Raw genomic sequence first — 19,240 nt, 5'->3', positions numbered from 1 at the left:
TTGTTGCGGAGCACAGGCTCCAGACGCGCAGGCTCAGCAGTTGTGGCTCACGGGCCCAGCCGCTCCGCGGCATGTGGGATCCTCCCAGACCAGGGCGCGAACCCGTGTCCCCTGCATTAGCAGGCAGACTCTCAACCACTGCGCCACCAGGGAAGCCCCAAGCTTTTTATATACATATTAACACATAATCTTTGAATAACAAAATTAGGATCACACCTTACTTGTGATTGGGTGAGCAGTGGCCCAGTGGACCTAATCCCTGGGACCTGTGAGTGTGACCTTCCTTATGTGGGACTTTGCAGATGGGAATAACGCCCTTGAGACAGGGTGATGATCCTGGATGACCTGGGTGGGCCCTTGTTAGAGGGAGGCTCGGATGTGACCATGAGGCAGAGATGAGACGTGTGGTCACAGCAGCTTGGAAGCAAAGAACAGAGTCTCCCGGCCGACAGCTTGACTCCAGCCGGGTGATCCTGATTTCAGACTTGTGGCCTGCAGAGGGCGCTCTGGCTGCAGGGAGAGGTGGGAGGTGGAGCCCATTGGGCGAGGGTGGTGGCAGAGATGGAGGGAAGGGGGCCTGTGTCCTTTAGAGCCATCAGCACTGGGACTTGGGCTGAGAAAGAAGAGGGTCAGCGATGGAACTGAAATTTCCTCTGTGTTCGAGTTGGCTGTGGCACTGGAGGCCCTGTTTGCCGAGACGAGGTAGAGGTGTCCCCGGCACTGTCACAGGTATGCATGCACCCTCAGAGGCACTCGGCCGTGGTGCTGCAGGATGAGCGGTGCCCGTTGCCGTGGTCTCACCCTGGCTCCCTGTCCTGGCATCATGGTCTGTGTGTGGCCCATCCTGATGTCTTGAGAGTGCAGGGCAGCAGGACAGTGGGATGTTCTCCAGGGATGAGTGTGTGGAGTGGGGGCAGGTGCAGTGACCCACATCCACTGTCACGTGGAGCCCCGTCCCCGTGCTGGGCGCCTGCTGGGCTGTGGGCTGGCCTCTGCCAGGATGTGCAGCCAAGCCCCTTGATCAGCTGGACTGGCCTCATCTCGGGTGCCCCAGTGTCCCTGTGCTGGTGCCAGCCAGGACGGCTCAGGGACCAGTGATGGAGAGGCTTGAGGCCATGAGCCAGGGGGCTGCGTGGGTTGGCCTCCCCAGCACTGCTCTCCCGGCCCTCTGCCCGCAGGTTTTCCAGCTTGCGGCGCACCTGGTGTACTGGGGCAAGGCCATCATCATCTACCCGCTGTGTGAGAACAACGTCTACATGCTTTCTCCCAACGCCAGTGTGTGTCTGTGAGTCCCCCTGGCTGCCAGAGCCCAGGGCCCCCGAGTGGGCAGGGATGTGGCTGGCAGGGCCGGCCAGGTGGTGCTCCCCAGGTCAGCTGGGCCCACGTTCCAGATCTGGCCTGGTCCAGCCCTGCATGGCACCCCTGGCCTGTGCTCTTCCAGCACCTACGGCCTCCAGGAAGGGTCTGCGCCTGCCCGTACCTGCCGGCCAGTGGGTGCTGCATGGGGCACCTGGTGGGAGGTCGGGAGCCTTGGCCTTGACCTGGGGGCTCATAGGGGCTGTGGTGTGGGGAAAGCATCTGGGTTCTGTCATTGCACCCATCCTGGCCCACCCACCAGCCTGCGCCCCCTCCTGCCCACCACAGGCTCATGGTAAGGGTGCAGACGCCTGAATGGTGGGGAAGTCTGCTGAGCTCACGGACCCTCATCCCCTGTCCCCAGGTACTCTCCGCTGGCTGAGCAGTTCTCACGCCAGTTTCCATCTCACGACCTGCCATCTGTCCTCGCTAAGTTCTCCTTGCCAGTCTCCTTGTCAGAATTTAGGAACCCCTTGGCCCCCGCTGTGCAGGAGGTGAGTCTCAGGAGCTCAGGGAGCCCAGGAACCACCCACCTGGCGTCAGTCCCTGATCCCAGGCTCTCAGTGCTGCCGTGCTTTTAGCCTTGGTTTGTGGGGAGGTGCTTGCTGTGTAGATGGTACCTGCCCTGCCAGGGTGACCAGAAGCCGGGTCCCTGGCTAGGCCACCTGCAGACACTTGGGCATTGCAAGTCCCTCCCCCCATGGAGCCCCCCCTGCCCATGGTGGGCACTTCTTAGGGTTAGAACGCAGTTAAGAGGCCCAATTGGCAGGAGATCGGTGACCTCTCCTGGGAGGACAGAGCCACTTGGTGCTCCCTTCTGGGCCTGGGGATCCCATAGTTGGGGGACGCAGAGGGGATTTTGCTTTCACTGAGCCTGGTCCCTACACTCCTACTCCCTCCCCTGCCTGCCATGGTCCAGGTAGCCACAGGGTCTGTGGGTATAAGTCCTGGGCTCACTGGTCCCCAGAATCTCCTCATCCAAGGGGTCCTGGGTCTTGGTCAGGGCGAGAGGCAGGCAGGGGTGCTGGGTGTGGTGGGCTGGCCACCAGGGAGGGGTGAGACGTGTGGAGCGAACTGGTGAGTTCTGCGTTTGTGGCAGGGTTGAGTGTAGCCTGGATCCGAGAGGCTTTGCCTCCTCCCCTCCACTGCAAACCTGGGGCTCTGGGGCTCTGGGGCTCTGGGCAGGGCCAGGTGGGACAGGTGTTGGAGATGGGTCTGGGTGTTCTCAAGGCTTTGTCTTCAGAAGTGAAGTATTTGTTTTAATAAGTGCCAGGTCTGTTAGGCAAAAACAGTCCTTAAAAGCTTAAGCAAACTCAAGTTGTGAATGAGGAGTAGACCCTGTTGGTTCGCTCATTTAGATGCCAAGCGTGACTGTTCTGAATACCGTCTTTCACGGCACCTTTGGTTTCCAGGAACTGTGCCAGGTCGTGCCAGCTGAATAAAAGACACACTTTGCATGTTTACCCTCTCCCCTCCCCAGCGGAAACTTCCCGATGGTCCGGATGGCGGGTGGCTTTTCTAGGCCGAGCCCGAGGGGCCCGGATAGAGCCAGTTCTGGTTCTGCTCAGTCCCAGGGTGAGGCCACCTGCCTTCCATACCCACTATTTCAGGCCCAGAATGTGCTCAAGTGCTGATGAAGTCTCTTAATTTAATATAATTTTTATTTATTTATTTATTTAAATTTATTTATTTATTTATTTTGGGTGCGCTGGGTCTTTGTTGTGGCGCGCAGGCTTAGTTGTGGCATGTAGGATCTTAGTTCCCTGACCAGGGATCGAACCGGGGCCCCCTGCATTGGGAGCAAGGAGTCTTAACCAGTGGACCACCAGGGAAGTCCCTTATAATTTAATTATTTTACAATCCTTTTCAATTTTCTTTGGTGTGACTGGGTCACATATGCCCCTATTTCCATGCCCGGTCAGCCAGCCCCTCCCAGCAAGGGACCCCCAGGGATGAGCAGGCGGGTGTGTGGGTCTGAGGACGTGGGCACCATGTGCACACACGCCCCCACTTACGGCTGCTGGAGCACCACCTGCACAGGCTTCCCTGTGCCCGGGCAGGCTTTCAGGTTGACCCAAGGGGAGGACTTTTCTGCTCTCAGGGCAGCTGCCAGCAGCCTCTTTCTGAACAGTGTCCAGGGTCCTCATAGAGGCCAGTGGGCTGGGGAAGAGGAGGCAGAGCAGGTCCTCCGTGTCACAGGTCCTGCTCCTCAGCTCTGGGCAAGAAAGGACAGCCGTGGGCAGCCCGGGCATGTGATGGAGCAAGGGCAGGTGTGGCCCCGCTGCCTCCCCTGGACGGGAGTTGGGGTTGCAGAGCGGGTGGCAGCGGGGCGCTCCCTCTCTTGAGGTGTGGGGCCTCACCCTGACCTCCGGGGTGACCTGGGGGTCAGGTCTCAGGCCTGCCCGTCCTGCAGACGCAGCTCATCCAGATGGTGGTGTGGATGCTGCAGCACAGGCTCCTGGTCCAGCTGCACACCTACGTTTGCCTGATGGCCTCGCCCAGTGAGGACGAGCCCCGCCCCCGGGAGGACGACGTGCCCCTCACCACCAGGGTTGGTGGCCGCAGCCTCAGCACGCCCAACGCCCTCAGCTTTGGCTCCCCAAGTAGGACCCCCTGCCCAGGGCATCTGTCTGGTGGGGGGTGAGCACGTTGGGCGCCCTTGGAAGAGGCAGGCGGCCAGGAGGCCCAATTTGGGCGCCGCAGGGAATGACCACAGCACCTTCACAGGGCTGCACTCGAAAACGTGCACACACAGTGCCCGTGGGCAGCTGTGTCCCCGAGGATGTCACTTCGCCCAGCTGGGCAGCTCTCCCTGGCCCCCTCGCCCGCCTCCCTGAGGACGAGGCTCTACCTTGCTGAGTCAGGAGCATCCTGGCCCAGCCTGGGGTCAGAGCAGACCGCACCCCATCCCTTGGAGGACCGCTGAAACCTCCGTGCTCAGGGCCTATGAGGAGACAGTGACTGTCATAGTCCCTTTTTGAAGGAGCTGTTTTGGCCACGGTGTGCCCCCTAAGGTGGCAGCCCCGAGCCCCAGGTCCCTGGCTTGGGGAAGACGAGGGGCTGGAAGGCTTAGGGGGAGGCACCTCCCCAGGCTAAGGCGGGGCCTTGGACGTCAGGCTCAGTGCGGGACCTGCCTGCCCAGGGCTCCTGTCCTCTGAGTGGGTGGGAGGGGTTGGATGACCAGGCTGGCCTTGGGGTGAGGGGCTGCTCCCCAAGGGCACAGCATTTAATTCCCAGGTGGGCGCAGGTGACTCGGGCTGGGGGTAGCCGCTCCCTGACTGTGCCCGTCCTCAGCCAGCAGTGATGACATGACCCTCACCAGCCCCAGCATGGACAACTCCAGTGCAGAGCTGCTCCCCAGTGGGGACTCGCCACTCAACAGGAGGATGACGGAGAACCTGCTGGCCAGCCTGTCCGAGCATGAACGGGCAGCCATCCTCAGCGTGCCCGCAGCACAGAACCCCGAGGACCTCCGCATGTTTGCCAGGTGGAGCAGGGGCCACATCTAGGGTCAGGACAGAAAGTGGATCTCAGCTTAAATCCCGATGGCAAACAGCCCTCACTGGTTGAGGTGGCATCCGCAGTACACAGCCATCCCCACCTGGCACCTGCATGTAGGGGTCTCTCCTGTACTTCCTGGGTGTTTCTTGTCACGTCTTGGGAAGCAGCAGCAAGTTCTTGTCCTCATGGGGATCGGGTGGGGCCCTTGGTCTCCACACCATAGGTGACACAGACTTGTCACACCCAACCCTGAGTTGGGTGCGCTGGGTGTATGGTGTTCTGGGAGCGTCAGGTTGTCAGGGACTGAGCCCCCAGCCGAGGTGCCCCAAGAGCCACAGCAGCATGAAGCAGAGAAGCTGCCAGCTGACCCTGCACTGCCCTCACCTCCGTCAGGGCACTGAAGCAGGGTGATATTTCAGGGGCCACGGTGGGCAGCGGGTCCAGGGCACTGCTCGGGGCAGGGGCCTGAGGACCCCGCCCCCCCACCAGCTCCGTAGTTGTGCTCATACCCTCCCCCCACCCCCCAGGCTCCTGCACTACTTCCGCGGCCGCCACCACCTGGAGGAGATCATGTACAACGAGAACACGCGGCGCTCCCAGCTGCTCGCGCTCGTGGACAAGTTCCGCAGTGTCCTGGTGGTGACCACCCACGAGGATCCGGTCATCACTGTCTTCCAGGCCCTGCTCACCTGAGCTGGGGCACCGGAAGGAGCCTCCCCCACCCCAGGCTCCTTCCCTCCCCACGGGGCCCCTGCTCTCCACATGCTCACCCGCCTCCAGTCCTGGAAACAGCCTCAGGGGCTCTGAGCTGAGAAGGTGAGGCTCGAGCTGGGAGAGCGTCCAGGACTCTTGCCTCTGAGTGAGGCTTGCAGGCTGCCCACACCAACTCGGCCCATGTTTCTCTCAGAGCCCCGCCCCCCCTCCCGTGTTCCCCAGGCCTGGGCCGTCCAGAGCTTCAGGTCTGAGGGCCTGGCCTGGACTGTATGGCCAGCACCGGCCACCTGCAGGCACCCTTCCCCCCAGCTTGCCGGTGCCTGGCCCAGCCCCTCCCCCCACCACAGTCCTGTGTTAGCCACCAGGAGGCCATGGCCAAGTGGTCACCCCCGTGCCATCTGAGGCACGAGGACCTGGGCTAATGGTGTCCTGCAGCTGTCTTAGCTTTCGCTTGGGGGGGGGGTGTCTGGTGCACCGGTGCTCCCCACACACGGTTGCCTCAGGCCTGAGGAGGAAGTCTGCCTGCTGGCCCCAGGTCCTCCCACAGAGATGAGCTGGCCACCGATGGGGACTCTGGCCAAGACACAAGTGACACTGTTTTCTATAAACACAGCATTTATTTCATTTTTAAACAATTAAAAATCCTCATCCCGGCTGGCCTTTGCTCTGGCCTGTGCGTCCCGCTCAGCCGCTCTGTCTACCACACTGACCCAGGGGCTGCCCTGCACATAGAAGCGCAGGGGCTTCAGGGCCCACTCTCCTGCGTGGCCTATGCCCACTCGGGCTGCTGCCACCACAGCTGGCTCACTGGGCCCCAGGGGGCCCCGCTCCAGCCACACAGCCTCATCTGTGGCCAGGTCCCGCTGGTCGAAGCTCTTGTCGATGGCCAGGGCCTGGCATAGCTTGGAGGGACCATTGCAGAGCTCAAGGTCTTTGAGGGCTCGTCCGGCAGCGCCTTTGCGGAGGGTGTGGCGAAGCTGCCGCATGGCCTCCAGGCCCCCCAGGGGCTCCACCGCTCGGAGCAGGACACACGCCCCGTCCCCTGTGGAAGAGATGGAGCCTCCCAGGCTGTTGCCCCGCTACCCAAGACCCGACCAAAGCTGCTTGGGTGACACCTGTGCTCACTCACCGTCCAGACCCTCTGCCTGCCTCCCCCTCCTGCACACCTGCACCCACAAGGCACCTGTGCCTCCTAAGGGCACCAGCTGGGGACACATGGAGCTCCCTGGCTCCCTCTGTGAGGTCAGCAAAGAAAACCCCAGGGTCCCCCAACCATCTCCCCCACTGGCTGTTGGGGAAGCTGGAAGCCTGGCTTGGAGCAGCCACCAGTGTGCACAGGACGCAGGTGAGCCCCACCCCAGGACCCAGTGCGGAAACTGACAGAGCAGGAGGTACCGGATATAGCCCCCCACCCCTGTGGGGTCCCCTCCCCAACCAGGCCACTTGTGGGACGGCAAACAGACACCCAGGCCCAGGGATTCCCTCGAGAAGACACATCTGTCCAGACCCCCTTGGATTCCTGGCTGGGGACAGTGATTACTTCCTGCGCCCTGGACAGGGGCGCCCTGACCCCCCAGCAAGGCCACTGTCCTGGGACACCTGCTCCCCTCTCAGCCCACCCGCTAGCTGGGAGTCTGAGGGGCTCAGCCTGAGGTGTGGCCAGGCCAGTCCCTCTCTCAGACCTCAGCCACACAGGCCTTCCCATCAGCACCCAGGAGCTGGCCTCTTGCACAGCCAGCAAGTGGGGGGGGGGGGTGTGCGACCAGATGCCCCTTAACCAGCCAGCTTTCAAAGCACTTCAGGATGTGCCCAAGGGCACCTAAAGCCTTGAGTTTTAGTCCCTCTGTGATTCCTGGGCCACTCCCCTCACTGGCCTCAAAGCTCCCTCTGGTTCCATCCTGAGCGGAGTTGGGTACCACCTGCAGACAGGTCTGGAGGAGTAGCTGACCCATCTCCTGGGACGCACCTGAGTCCAGACTCCTGACAAGCAGGACATCCCCACCTCATCGCACCAGGCCTCCCCATCAACCCCCGCCAACCCCGTCTGCCTGCACCAACCGCGCAGCCCCAAGTCTGGTCTCTGCACGGCCTCCACCCCACAGGCAAGGACTGTCTCGGCTGCCCCTCTCCCTCACTCCACCTGGATGACCCTTGGCCCTGTCTGTACCCATGTGGTTTTCTGCTCCCCTAACCTCGACGTTCCTGGGGCATCCTGGTCATGTAACCAGAAAGGAACACACCACCTCCCACATCTGCTCTGTCCACTGTACCTGCAGAAACTTGGGCTCCTCCCTTTCCTCACTGACTGCAGCCCCTTGTCCAAGTGCAGTCTCCTCTCACATGAGGGGTTGGTTCTAACGCCAAAGAAAAGCTTAGCGACCGGAATAAGCTCTGCGCCTGGTAACAGGGCCCTCAGGGGCAGTCCCTGTCACTCAGTTTCACACAGCACCTGCCTTCTGCTGGGCACAAGGCCAGTCGTGGATTCCCTGTGTCCTCTGGCCCTGTGGCTCTGGCATCAGGCATCCCCAGCTGTCCATTCTGGGCAATCACAACTCACACGTCAGTGGAATCCTTCCACGTGTGTGACCGGCAGCCCCTTACTGTCCTCGAGCCTTCATTCATCTTGTGACGGCGGCGGGAGGCTCGGCAGATGGACGCTAGCACTGGCTAGCCAGAGTGGGTTGGGCAGACCACCACCCACCCCTCACCCCCGCTGCTGCTGCTCAGCGGCGGCTCTGGCAAGACGGTGCTGGGCGCTTCCTTCCCAGCACAGACCACTCAGAAAACACAGCTGCCTACCCACGGAAGACCCAGTGGGTCCCCCAGGTGCGTGGACCCTCCCGGGAGCTTTAGACCAGCATCTCTCCCATCGGCACCACTGACCTTTGGGGCCATGATTCTGTGGAGTTGGCCATCCTGTGCATTGTGAACTGTTGAGCATCCTCCCTGGCCTCCACCCACTAGAGGCCAGGAGATCCCCACAGATGTGATGACCAAAAACGTCTCCAGACATTGCCTAATGTTCCTCAGGGTGGCAGTATCATCCCCAGTTGAGAACTGACCCAGACCCCATAACTGGCTGCCTGGCGAGGCTCCTGCCTGAGCCCAGCTCACCCCAAATCAATCTCACTCGTTTCCCCACATCAGCCCCTCCCGAGTCCTCTCTGGGCCGGCAGTGACACCAGCACTGAGCTCTGAGGCCAGCGGTGGGCTCGTGAACCCACGTGCTCTGTGTTCAAGTCAACCCGTGACCTCTATTCTGTGGGGCCCCTGGCACCTCTAACCACCATCCATGCAGCCAAAGCTCCTGAAACCCCCGCCTAGCCTAGCAAGGGAACCCCTTGCTCAATCGCCTAGCCAACCTGGTCCTCCCGGGGTCTGCCAGCTGAGGGGGCTCTGCCCAGGCCTCCTGCTTCCCCAAGGCCCAGCACCACTCACCTTGGCTGGAGACATTCATGCAGAAGTACATGCCATAGATGAGGTACACATACAGCGTCCCTGGCTTCATGAACATGCCGCGGTTGCGGGGGGTCTGTCGGCCGCCCCTCGAATGGGCAGCTTCATCCTCTGGCCCCAAGTATGCCTCAGTCTCCACGACGCGGCCACGGAGCTCTGTGCCATCATCCAGCCGTCGGACCAAGACCTGCTCAGCGTAGGAAGGAGCCGGGTTCGCTCCACCCTGACAGTCCACAGCCTGGACTCATCTCCCAGCTCAGGGTGTGTAGGTATAGGACACCCAGGTACAGCCGGCTCTTCCCCACCATCCCCTCCATCCTGCTGGACCACTGGACCACAGGCCCTGCTCACCAAGTGCCCTGTCCACAGCGTGCAGCCATCTCAGGCCGGCCAGGGCTGGGCTGGGCACCAGCACTAGTGAATTCTCGCACTTCCTCTCAGCAGGTTCCCCTTGGACTTAAAGCTTAGCCTGGGGCCGAGCAGTGTGAAGGGCACAGGGCCCCGCCTGGGATTCCAGAGCCTGTGGAGCCCCCTCCCCCTGGACTAACTGCAAAGGACCATCACACTCAGCCCCCACCCAGCCAACTCTGAAAAGCAGCAGGACCAGCTGCCCCGCAGTGCCCCAGGCCTGGCCTGGGGGTAACAAGCTCCACAAGGAGTGGGTCAGCGCAGGCAGCGGGCCAGGAAGGCGAGCCTGGCGACGGTTGCCTCGGACAGCACCCTGGGCAGGGTGGGTCCAGGAGGGGACAGAGGGGCCAGCTGAGGACAGGGCAGGGGGCAGTTGTCAGGGGCTGTCCCCAGAGGGGTGGGTGCTCTCAGGCCAGCAGAGCACCTAGGAGAACAGAGTAGGCCACAGGAGAGCCAGGCAGGGCCTGCGGAGCGCTGAGTACCCCAGGAGCTGAGTCCTCCCCCGCCTGGAGCCCCTCTGCCCTTCGCCACGCATCACCATGGTACGGCCCCAGGAATGGCCAGCAGTCATGCCCGTGTCCGGAGCCCGAGGTCTGACTCAACCAGGGTTCACTGTGGAGTTTCCAGGGCCAGCCACCTCACCCGGGCTGTCCCTAGCACCTGCCTTGTCCTTAGGCCAGAGCCTTAGGCCAGTTGGATGGCCAGGCCACCATGCCTTAGCCCACGGAGCTCAATGTGTCTGCAACAAGGGTCAGTGTCGTGGGGGCAGGGAGGGGTGTGCTGGAGGCTGGACTCGGGGGTAAGGGTTAGAGGAGGCCTTCCTGGAGACAAAGCCCATAAATCCCCGTATGTGTGCACAGGTGGGCTTGGCCAGAGCACCTCAGGTGAGGCCTCCCTCCCACCTTCCCAGGGGATGAGAGGGAGCATTCCCTGTCAGCCTGACACCTCCATGGGGCCTGGGGAGGAGCCTCCCACAGCCCTTTCCTCACTGTCTTCTTTCCTGTCCTGAATTTCACTGATATCATTTCCAGATAGCAGATGGTGGCTGCCCCTCACCCCCATCATAAGCATCTCCTCCTTGCTGGTGGAGGGTCCCGAGAGAGGCAAGACCCTTCTCAGCCGAGAGGGTGACACAAGAGTGGTCTGGGTTGTCATGGCAACTCATTGCTCCTTGCAGGGACCTGCTTAAGGATGAGTGCATGACCCAAGCCTGGTCAAGAGGTCTGTGAGGACATCCACTGGGAGGTAATGAAAAAGGCTCTCCTCCCTAACCAAAGGCACATACAGGGTGAGACCCTCCCTTCTCTGCTGGTCATCGCCCTGTCTACCCTCGGGCTCAAACAGGCGTGATGCGAGCCTAGGGGAGCCTAGGGGGAGACGGTGACACACTGAGGCCCTTGGGCCCTCGACCTGATGCTGGGCCCACCTGCCCCATGTGCCCTTTTACGTGAGATCATAACCTCTCCTGACTTAAGGTGCTTTTACAAGGACCTTCTGGCCCTTGCAGCTGAAAGCATCCTCATGGGAACAGACTCTGGTCCCTTCTCGATGAGGTCACACTTTAGGTCACACTCCACTAGCTCACATTTTAGGATCTGTTCCTGGCACCAATTTTCTATTAGCCACAGAAACTGACTCTCCTTGGCCACTTTAACCTAAAAGTAGGCTCACTAAAGGACCCAGGGTAGCCATGGAACCTCCAGGAAGACCAGAAAGCCAGGCCTAGCCAGATGGTACTCCAGACGGATGTGGCCAAAACTCTGCTGCTGCAGCACATGCCATGTACACACCGCATGGTGACGGGCTCCACCCCCAAGGGCCCTGGGCGGTCCTGTTTCCCACCCCAAAACTTGGAGCTGCAGGGGCTGCTGGGAAGCCAGCTCTGGCACTGTGAGCCACTGTGGGGAGAAGGAGGCTGTCCTTCATCTAGACAATCCTGATGCTGGGCAGCCCGTAGGCCATGGCCTCAGCTGCCATGTGTCTAAAGCTGCTACACACATAGACAAGCTCCAGCAGGGGCACTGACTGTGTCAGGGGACGGGGCAGGCAAAAGCAGCCCCTCACAGACAGAGGAGCCAGCACTGACCGTGGTCCTTGTAAGAAACCTGCCCTGAGGGCAATCCCAGGTGGACCAGGGGTAATGCTCCCACAGCCCCAGGGGGAAGGCTAATGTTGTAGCTGCCCCGTCCTCACTGCCCAGAGCAGGCAGGCACCCCTAACAACCTCGGCATTCTTCCCAGCTGACCCCGGACCCAGACGCTGCCCCAGATGACTGAGGTGAAGCTACCCAGGAGCAAATGTGGGCAAAGCGGCTGCCTGCATGAGGCCACGCAGGGCCAAGTCAGGGACGTGAGCCCAGCGGGGAGAGGGCTGGGCCCACAGACACTGCACGGTGATGACCCTTCAGCAGAGGCCACGCCGCTACATTTCCATTACCTGTCCCAGAAATGCCCGTGCCAGGGGGACTGCGGGCTGGTCGAAAAACTCTGATCCCAGGCGAGCAGGGCGGCCCTTTAGGCTTGAGAAATAGATGCTGCGCTGGGGGCCGAGGGTCATGGGTGGCCCCAAGCGGGGCTCCTTGGGGGAAGCTGTCCGGGTCGCACCTGGCGGGCTCTGATGCCGCTTGGCCTCCAACAGTCGCTGCTTTTTTTGCCCCATTCTTCAGGAAAGCTGAAATGGGAAAGGACAAGATAAAGGGTCTGAAAAGGAGAGGATAGATGGTTGTGCAGTGAAGTCAGGAGCTCAAGGACTCATTCAACTGCCTGCCTGTCTCCTCATGTGCAAAAAAGGGGCAACCAGCCTGTGCAAACAGAATGCCATACCTGAGCCATACCTGGCATGCTCAGCCCTGCGCTGGGACCCAGGAGGACTTGGGAAATGACGGCACGTGAAGGCAGGCTGGTGGCGGCAGTGACAAGGTAGCCACTCTGCTGCACGTGCCATCCACAAGCAGGAGTGGCAAAGGGCTGCAGGGCCTGGGGAGGGGACAGTGGCACCCAAGCCTGGGACAGGAGGGCTACTACCCTCTGATTGCCACTCATCACGTGGTCTCCAAATGAACTTCTGAGCTTCTTTCTGGAACCCTGCCCTTTGCACCTGCCCCTAACCAGGAATTTTAAAACAGCTGTGACCTCAGTGGGGCCTGGTCGAGGAACGGATTGTGGGTCACTGTGTCATCCACACCCCTCCCCAATGCTGGCAGGGCTCCCACTGTGCCAGACCCCTCCTAGAATGGCCCAGAAGGCCTGACACATGCACATGGGTGAGCACCAGGCAGATCGTCTACTTGGCCCCATCCCAAGCGCTCAGGGTGTGACCCCCAATGAGTCCCCCCCAGCTATCCTCTGTCTCATGACCCAGGATGTCAGAATAAGGAAAAGTGAGGCAAAAGTGAGGTGCGAGGAATGAGGAGGATCTGCCGAGACCGGCGCACTGTCTGCCTCCCACCTGCTGCCACAGGGCCTGGGAAACCTGACCACACGCGCTTGGCCGTTCTGGGACCAGCTGCTCTCCAAGGAAAGGAACAGCAGGGGAGCACTGGGGCCTGGAAACACCCTCCTCAGGGGCTGATTCCCGTACCTCCCTGGCATGTGACATACCCATTATTTTTAACGTAAGTGCTGACATTCTATGCTGTGCGGAGCCAGAGCCGCCACCCTGCTGAGAATGGATGTTGATATGACCCTGTCTGCAGCCAGGCGCATCTGCCAACACCCACCACAGGCTGACTCCAGGACTCTGCGGCCCCTGTTCTCCGCCCAAATTTGGCCCCCGGCCTGCCCGTAGGCTCTGGGGTGGCGCTGGGTCTCTGCCCTGACCCACCCTGCGCGGTAGGGGGGGCTCATGCAGATGCCCTGGGACTGAGGCTCAGAGAGGCCTTGGCTCCCCCTCTGCAGACCTAGGATTTGAACCTGCCTCAGAGCCTCAGGCTGAAGAGTGGGGTGACCCTGCCGTTGCACCCAAGAGTGACCGCTGCCCCAGAAAGTGACCTAAGGTGTCTGTGCCTCTGTTTCATCTGCAGAAAGGGAACCAACATTGTCACACAAGATGGTTCTGAGAATAAAATGAGAAGCCGGGTAAGCACTTGTCTGGGTACAGCGAGCGCTCCCCAATGTTAGGAAGAAACGCAAAACCTGGGGACAAGGGTCTCCTCCCAGGCTGGGCCCAGCCAGTGGAGGGCAGAAAACAGCAGCCTGGATGGGGGCACCCAAGGGACCCGCCAGCCCTCCATCAAAACCTGGGCAAACAGTGAGTTAGTAAATAAAGGGAGAGCATTTATCCGTCTGGGACAGACACTGAAGGGAGGAGTGTGGGGAAGTGGCCCCTCGAGCCAACCCTATGGTCATTTCTGCTGCAGGCGGGCTTGGGGCAGGGGGCGTCTGAGCCAGGCCGAGCGCCCAGCACGTAACCAGGAAACCGGTGGCGGGCGCTCCTCCCAGACCTCACTGGCGACCTCGGGCCGGGCCTCGGCTTTGTTTTTGGCAAGTGGAGCAGCCAAGCCGGCCCAACCCCGCCGTCAGGCGCTCGTCTGGGAACTGCAGACGCCGAGGGGCGGCCCGTGCGCACATTACTGGCTCCCACTCAGGGCTCACTGCGGTGGCGGTGCGACTCCGGGGGGGTCCGCCCCCGAGCCAGTCCTAAGGCCGTGCGCCCGGCGAGGAGCACGCTCACCTGGGCGCGCACTCACCTGGGCCCCGCGGCGCGCGGGCAGCCGGCGGTTCCGTCAGGGCTCTCGAAGCTGGTACCTGCCTGCGCGGAGCCCAGCCCGGCGCGGAGCACACCCCCGCGCCCACCCGGAAGCGCCGCCCGGCCCGGGGCTGGAGCCGGCGCCTGCGCTGAGAAGGACGGAAGCCCGGCGGGGGAGGGGGCGGGCGCAGGCGCGGATAAGCCCCGGGGGAGGGGCCGGGCTAGCGACCGGAGTTCCCCGCCGTCGCCTCTGCCCGGCGCCCTACCTCCCATCCGGGACAAAGGCCCGGGGCTGCTGGGGCAGTTGTGGTGTGAGGAGGGGGAGCAGGCAACTGGGGTGGAGGGGAGCCCTCCTCCCCGCGCCCCTCCCAGTGACATGCCCCCCGCCCCACTTGCATCCTGGTCCCGCCGCAGCCTCAGCGCTCACTCCACCTGGTGACCTCCAGCTGGTGTTCAGACCACCAAGAAAGAGGCTTGGTCCCTGTGAACCTTGACTGGGCCCTAGAGGGGCTCTGGCTGGGGGTGTAGTGGTTTGGGGGTGCACCAGACGGTTCGGTGGGGTGCGCGTGGAGTGTGCGTGAGGGAGGTGGTGTCGGAGCCCCTGGTCCTTGGGACTGCGGAGGGGCATTATTTGCTCCATACCTGCCGAGCATTTGGGTGGAGGGGACAGATAGGGCGGGGGAGTGGGCCAGGAAGACTTTGCCCTGGAATTGGACCCAGGCCTTTCTGGAAGCACCACCACTGCCATCACAATATGGATGGGTCCTGGGATTCTGTGTCTGCAGTGGGGCCCCCACCCTTCCCACCACCGAAGGATGCTGAGAGGAGCCCGCCCAAGTCCGGGGGTGGGCCTGCTGGAGCATGGCCAGCCTCCTCAAGAGGCTGAGGCCAGCAGGAGGGCTGTGGGGACCCGCGAACACCCCTCCTGCAGGGTAGTGGCTGGGGGCAGTGTGAGGTATGCCACTGCCCTTTGGGGCAGCAGGGGGAACGCCCCTGCCCTGGACCATGTCCTGAGCTGTCTGACTTGTGTCACCCTGGCCCTGTGAGGGGTACCCGTGGGGCCTTGGAGAACAGTTGGGCAAAGGATGGTGTGTGTGTGCGGGGGGAGGTGCTGGACGGGCCACGTGACTGGGGCCCTGGGATGAGCGAGTGTGGCACCTGGTCTCAGGGCAAGTCCAACTGGGAGAACCCTGGTCTCCAACTCCTCCTCCTCCTCCGTGGACCAGCCCAGGAGCTCAACTCCAGCCCAGGCCCAGGCCCAGCTGTACTCCCCGCTCCCCCCAGGGCCCCAACCAGGACTTCCTGCGGAGGGAGGAGCAGCAGCCTTTCAGCCGCCTGCTGGAAGCCACCCAGCTGTCTGTGGCACTTTGTGCCGCTTCCTTCCGGGGGTGGGCAGTGTGTCGTCAATGAGTGCTTGTGAGGCGGGCCTGGATGTGACTCTCACCCCTTTCTTTCCTCCTTACCCGCTGCAGCCATTCTGCCCGAACAATGACTCCCCCTCCTGCCTTCCTGTGTGCCCAGCCTCCCTTCCCTCCTCCCTTCCCCCTCTCCCTGCTCTGGGAGGGAAACTGAGGCTACAGTTGGGCCAGTCCCCCTGGTGGGGGCAGGGGCAGGGTGGGTGCGGTTTTGTATTCATTTTCATTTTGATTTCACAAATAGTGCATGGTCCTTGTAGAAATCATGGGGAGTCCACGCATTCCCAGAGGGGCGTCTTTTTCCCAACTTGAAGATGAGGAAAGAGAGGCTTGGAGGACAGCCCAGGAGGAGGAGGCAGGGCTGGAGCCAGCAACCCCTTCTCCAGATGTTCCAGCCTGAGCGCAGGGCCTTGCACAACCTCTGCCCCCCCTTCCCCCCACTTCCTGGTTTGTGGTCTGAGGCTCGGTGGGCTGAGCATTCCCACTGTGGCCTACAGGGCAGGCAGGCTGGGGGTAAGAAGGTGGTCTCGGTGGGAGGAGGGGCCTGGGGCCTTCTCTTCTCATCCCCAGAGTGCCCTGCTTCTGGGCTGGGAGAGGCTCTGTGGAGGATGGCAGTGGAGGATGAAGGTGAGGACACCCTCAATGCTTTGAAAGGGGCCAGTACTGGGGTGAGTTGCTCTGTGCCCTGCCAGGCCAGCCACGGCCCCTGGAGGAGCCATCAGACCCTGGAGCCTTGAGAGAAAGGACGGCGGCTCCAGCAGCCACAGAGGCCAGCACTGTTCCTACCCAGCACACTGTTCACTGTTCTTCTCTCTATGTAGGGGCAGCTAACACCGTGAAAGGGGCAGCACCTTCTGGGGGGTGCCATCTCAGCAGGGCGGCCTCTGGGGCCCTGCGCAGCTGATGGGTCCTGGGGGCTCGGAGGCTCCTTGGGCAGAGCGAGCAGCTGTGGGCTGCATCTTCCCTTCCCGGGGCTGTGCTGCCAGTGCTGCCGGGCCCTGAGGCCAGGTACTTAAGGGCCCCCTTGCCAGGCCCCAAGACGTGGGGAGGGGCAGCTGCCTCAAATAGACAGTGACTTCAGGCCCTGGCTGGTCTGGCCCACTTCTGCCTCTTCCCCAAATAGCCAGGGGCTGGTCCCGGGCCCATTCAGGCCCCCCAAAGCTCAGGCTGGCTTGCTGAGCTGATTCCAGAGTGGCTGGTGGGGATTCCTGTCAGTGGTCAGGACTGCCACCCCCTCAGGTCCTAGAGTGAAGTGTAGTCAGGGGGTGCTCCAGACACTTGCCCATCCCCAGTCACCTGCACACATACTGGGCAATTGCAGCTGATTTCTATTTCCAGGGCCTGGGAAAAGGAAAAAGAGGGACAGGGAGCTGGGTTTCCATGTCAGGGCCTCCTCCACCAGAACACAGGGCAGTGGGCCAGGTGTGAGGCACAGCACATGTGTGTGCACACACGTGTCCCTGTGGACTGGGTCCAGGCCTCTGCTCATACTGTCCTTCTGATACCCGGGTCCTCGCTCAGGAGGCTCGGTGGGCTGAGAACCTGGGGATTCCTGGGTTTGCCTGCCAGGGTGTACTTGGGAGCCACACCTGTGAGGGGCAAGGGTTTGCAACAGAGGCTGCTGGGGGTCCCACTGGAGCTGAGAGGGTCCTTTGGAGGTAACCCGAACGAATGAACCAGGGGGAAGCCACATAGCTGTGACTGGACACATAGACCACCCTCTCTGGGGAGGGGGTGTTACTTGGGGCAAGGCAGCTCTCATTCACTGAAGGTGACTCCTGGTGGGGCGGGGGTTGAGGTGGGGGGACTGGGGGATGGGCACCTTTCTCAGCTGTGAGCCAGCTATGGCTGTGCTCCTGGCAGCTGGGAATGAGTGTCTGGGTCATGGAGGGGGCCTGGGTACCCCGCAGCACCCACTGCACGAGACCTGGCAGCACTGGATGCCTGGCCATGGCAAGCTTTGGAGGTGAGCCCAGGCCCTGGACTCCAGAGATGACACCACTGCCGCTGGCCCTGCCGGCCCAGGCTGAGCGTCCAGGTGGACGGGGCATGCTTATTCCTGGGCGGGGGGGGGGGGGTCGAGAATGCCAGGCATGGAGAGACTGTCCTTTCTGTGGGTGAGAGCCTGGCATGGGAGGGGTGGCAGTGCAGGCAGCCGGAGCCCTGAGCATCGGCACTGGGCAGCCTTCAGCCTTCTTCTTGCCTTGTGTCCCCAAGACACTTGTAGTCACCACCCCAGCCCCCAGTGAAGGAGTCCTCTTGTAGCCCCTCCAAAGCTTCCATCGTCTCCCTCTACCTAGGAATTGTGTTGATACACCTGAGTTCGTAAATGACCCAGAGTGTGCAGGCACCACTCTGTCCTGTGGTGTGGACGAGGAGACAGTCGGAGGATTCTGTCCCTTTCCCAGGTTCCAAGGCCAACTGTGAGTTGGCTGCCACCTCAAGTTGTCTACTTTCTGTGTAGCCAAGGACCAGGGCTTTGTCTGCGGTCGTACCCTGGGCATAGCTTGCTGACCTGACCGTGGCAGCACCTCTGTTCAGAGAGGACCACTCCCTCCTGGTCCCAGACCAGCAAAGGGCCTGTGAAGACACATTTGTGGGCCCTCCAAAGCTGGAGCGGCTGGGCCTCATGTGCCTCAGTATTCTGGCTCCCAGCGGAAGTGTCCTTAAGACACCCATGGTCCCAGTTCTGCTCCCTGCGGGGGAAGTCTGTGCCCCTCCACCACTCACAGCTCCTGGTCAGCCCTGCCCTGCTATTGGCACCCCCTCCCCCATTCCCGGGTCTTTCTCTGGTGATTGTGCCCCACTAACTCCTGCAATGTCAGGAGAGAGGGAGAGGAATGCTGGAAAACTCCCGCCAGCAGCCTCAGCCTAGAGCAGATGGGCCATTTTGTGTTCGACTCAGGGAGTGCAGGGATGGGCCCACAGGGCTGGTGGGTGAGCCCTGAAAGAGGGAGGAGCACAGAGGGAGGAGCACAGAGTGGTCGCCGGAAATGGTGCTGCCGCCTCTGCGCCTCTGCTCCAGGGGTTCCAGCCTGGCCTGGGAGTGCCTGTTGGGGGAGCAGGGCTTCAGCGGGTGGGGAGCACAGGAGCCCCGAGAGGAGGTCACTGCTCTGATCCTGCTTTTGGTGCGAGTGCGACTGAGTGTGCATCAGTGGTTGTGTGCACGTGTGTAAATGGGTGAGAGTGAGCATGGAAGTGTTACAGTGTGTGTATGCGGAGGTGTGTGTATTTGAGTCTGTGTAAACAGGTGTGGGTAAAGGAACACGTGGGCGAGCATGAGTGTGAGTGGGTACAGAGCGTGTGTGTAAGTGCATGAACGCAGGGGCATGTGTGTGCGAGTGAGGCTGCCGTGCGGCTTAGGGTGAGAGACTGGGCAGCGCGGCCTTCGGAGGAGGCTGGCGGTTCGGTTTACGGTAGATCCAGGGCCGCCTCACCCCTCCCCCTCCGCCACAGCGCCCCCCGCCCACTTTTCAAGCACAAGTCAAGGCAGAAAAAGGTCAGGACTCACTCGGAGTTCGGGAGTGGCTGAGGCTGACCATCAGGTTCGGTCCAGCTGGGCCACCAGGTCCTCCCTCCCCGACCAAGGCGCTTTCGACCCCCAGCCGCAGGTGTCCCCGCCGCCCTCCCGGAGGAGGTGACTCGGGCCGGGCGGGCCGCGCGCATTCCTGAGCCTTGAGTCAGCGCGGCCGCCCCCTCCGGCC

General features: G+C 61.9%; 2 protein-coding genes across 13 annotated transcripts in view; one reads left to right on the top strand and one right to left on the bottom strand.

Moving 5' to 3' along the window:
* Positions 1-6,225, top strand: part of NPRL3 (NPR3 like, GATOR1 complex subunit) — a 34,630-nt gene extending 28,405 nt beyond the window's left edge. For 7 of the 9 annotated variants that reach the window (XM_082431696.1, XM_082431697.1, XM_082431693.1 and 4 more), the window contains 5 exons: positions 1,179-1,285; positions 1,721-1,850; positions 3,770-3,959; positions 4,651-4,843; positions 5,385-6,225. In XM_082431696.1, coding sequence (XP_082287822.1) covers positions 1,179-1,285; positions 1,721-1,850; positions 3,770-3,959; positions 4,651-4,843; positions 5,385-5,550 — 786 coding nt within the window. In that variant the 3' untranslated portion in view covers positions 5,551-6,225. Of the gene's footprint in view, positions 1-1,178; positions 1,286-1,720; positions 1,851-3,752; positions 3,960-4,650; positions 4,844-5,384 lie in introns of all 9 variants that reach the window. The other 2 variants (XM_082431698.1, XM_082431700.1) reach the window with 2 other exon arrangements.
* Positions 6,169-19,184, bottom strand: MPG (N-methylpurine DNA glycosylase). Of its 4 annotated transcripts, none has more exons than XM_082431718.1 (4): positions 19,048-19,184; positions 11,872-12,105; positions 9,010-9,214; positions 6,169-6,613 (listed from the first exon to the last, which is right to left on the bottom strand). In XM_082431718.1, the coding sequence occupies exons 2-4, from the start codon at positions 12,091-12,093 to the stop codon at positions 6,207-6,209; spliced, it is 834 nt and encodes a 277-aa protein (XP_082287844.1). In that variant the 5' UTR covers positions 12,094-12,105; positions 19,048-19,184; the 3' UTR covers positions 6,169-6,206. The 4 variants fall into 4 exon arrangements, with proteins under 4 accessions (XP_082287844.1, XP_082287845.1, XP_082287843.1 ...); XM_082431719.1 differs by lacking the exon at positions 19,048-19,184 and adding an exon at positions 14,107-14,284; XM_082431717.1 differs by lacking the exon at positions 19,048-19,184 and adding an exon at positions 14,123-14,284.
* Between the last annotated feature and the right edge of the window lie 56 nt (positions 19,185-19,240).

The sequence above is a fragment of the Balaenoptera physalus genome (genome assembly GCF_965194825.1).
Source record: "Balaenoptera physalus genome assembly, chromosome: 16".
Classification (NCBI taxonomy): domain Eukaryota; kingdom Metazoa; phylum Chordata; class Mammalia; order Artiodactyla; family Balaenopteridae; genus Balaenoptera; species Balaenoptera physalus.
Note: the sequence above shows the minus strand (reverse complement) of the source record. Positions and strands in the feature narration are given on the sequence as shown.

What these genes read in the sequence shown, in the direction of transcription:
- MPG (XM_082431718.1), bottom strand. Translation starts at nt 12,093, where the DNA reads ATGGGGCAAAAAAAGCAGCGACTGTTGGAGGCCAAGCGGCATCAGAGC. An exon ending in CACGGGCATTTCTGGGACAG is followed by an intron (nt 9,215 to 11,871) that starts GTAATGGAAATG and finishes TACGCTGAGCAG; the next exon opens with GTCTTGGTCCGACGGCTGGA. An exon ending in CATGAATGTCTCCAGCCAAG is followed by an intron (nt 6,614 to 9,009) that starts GTGAGTGGTGCT and finishes TCTCTTCCACAG; the next exon opens with GGGACGGGGCGTGTGTCCTG.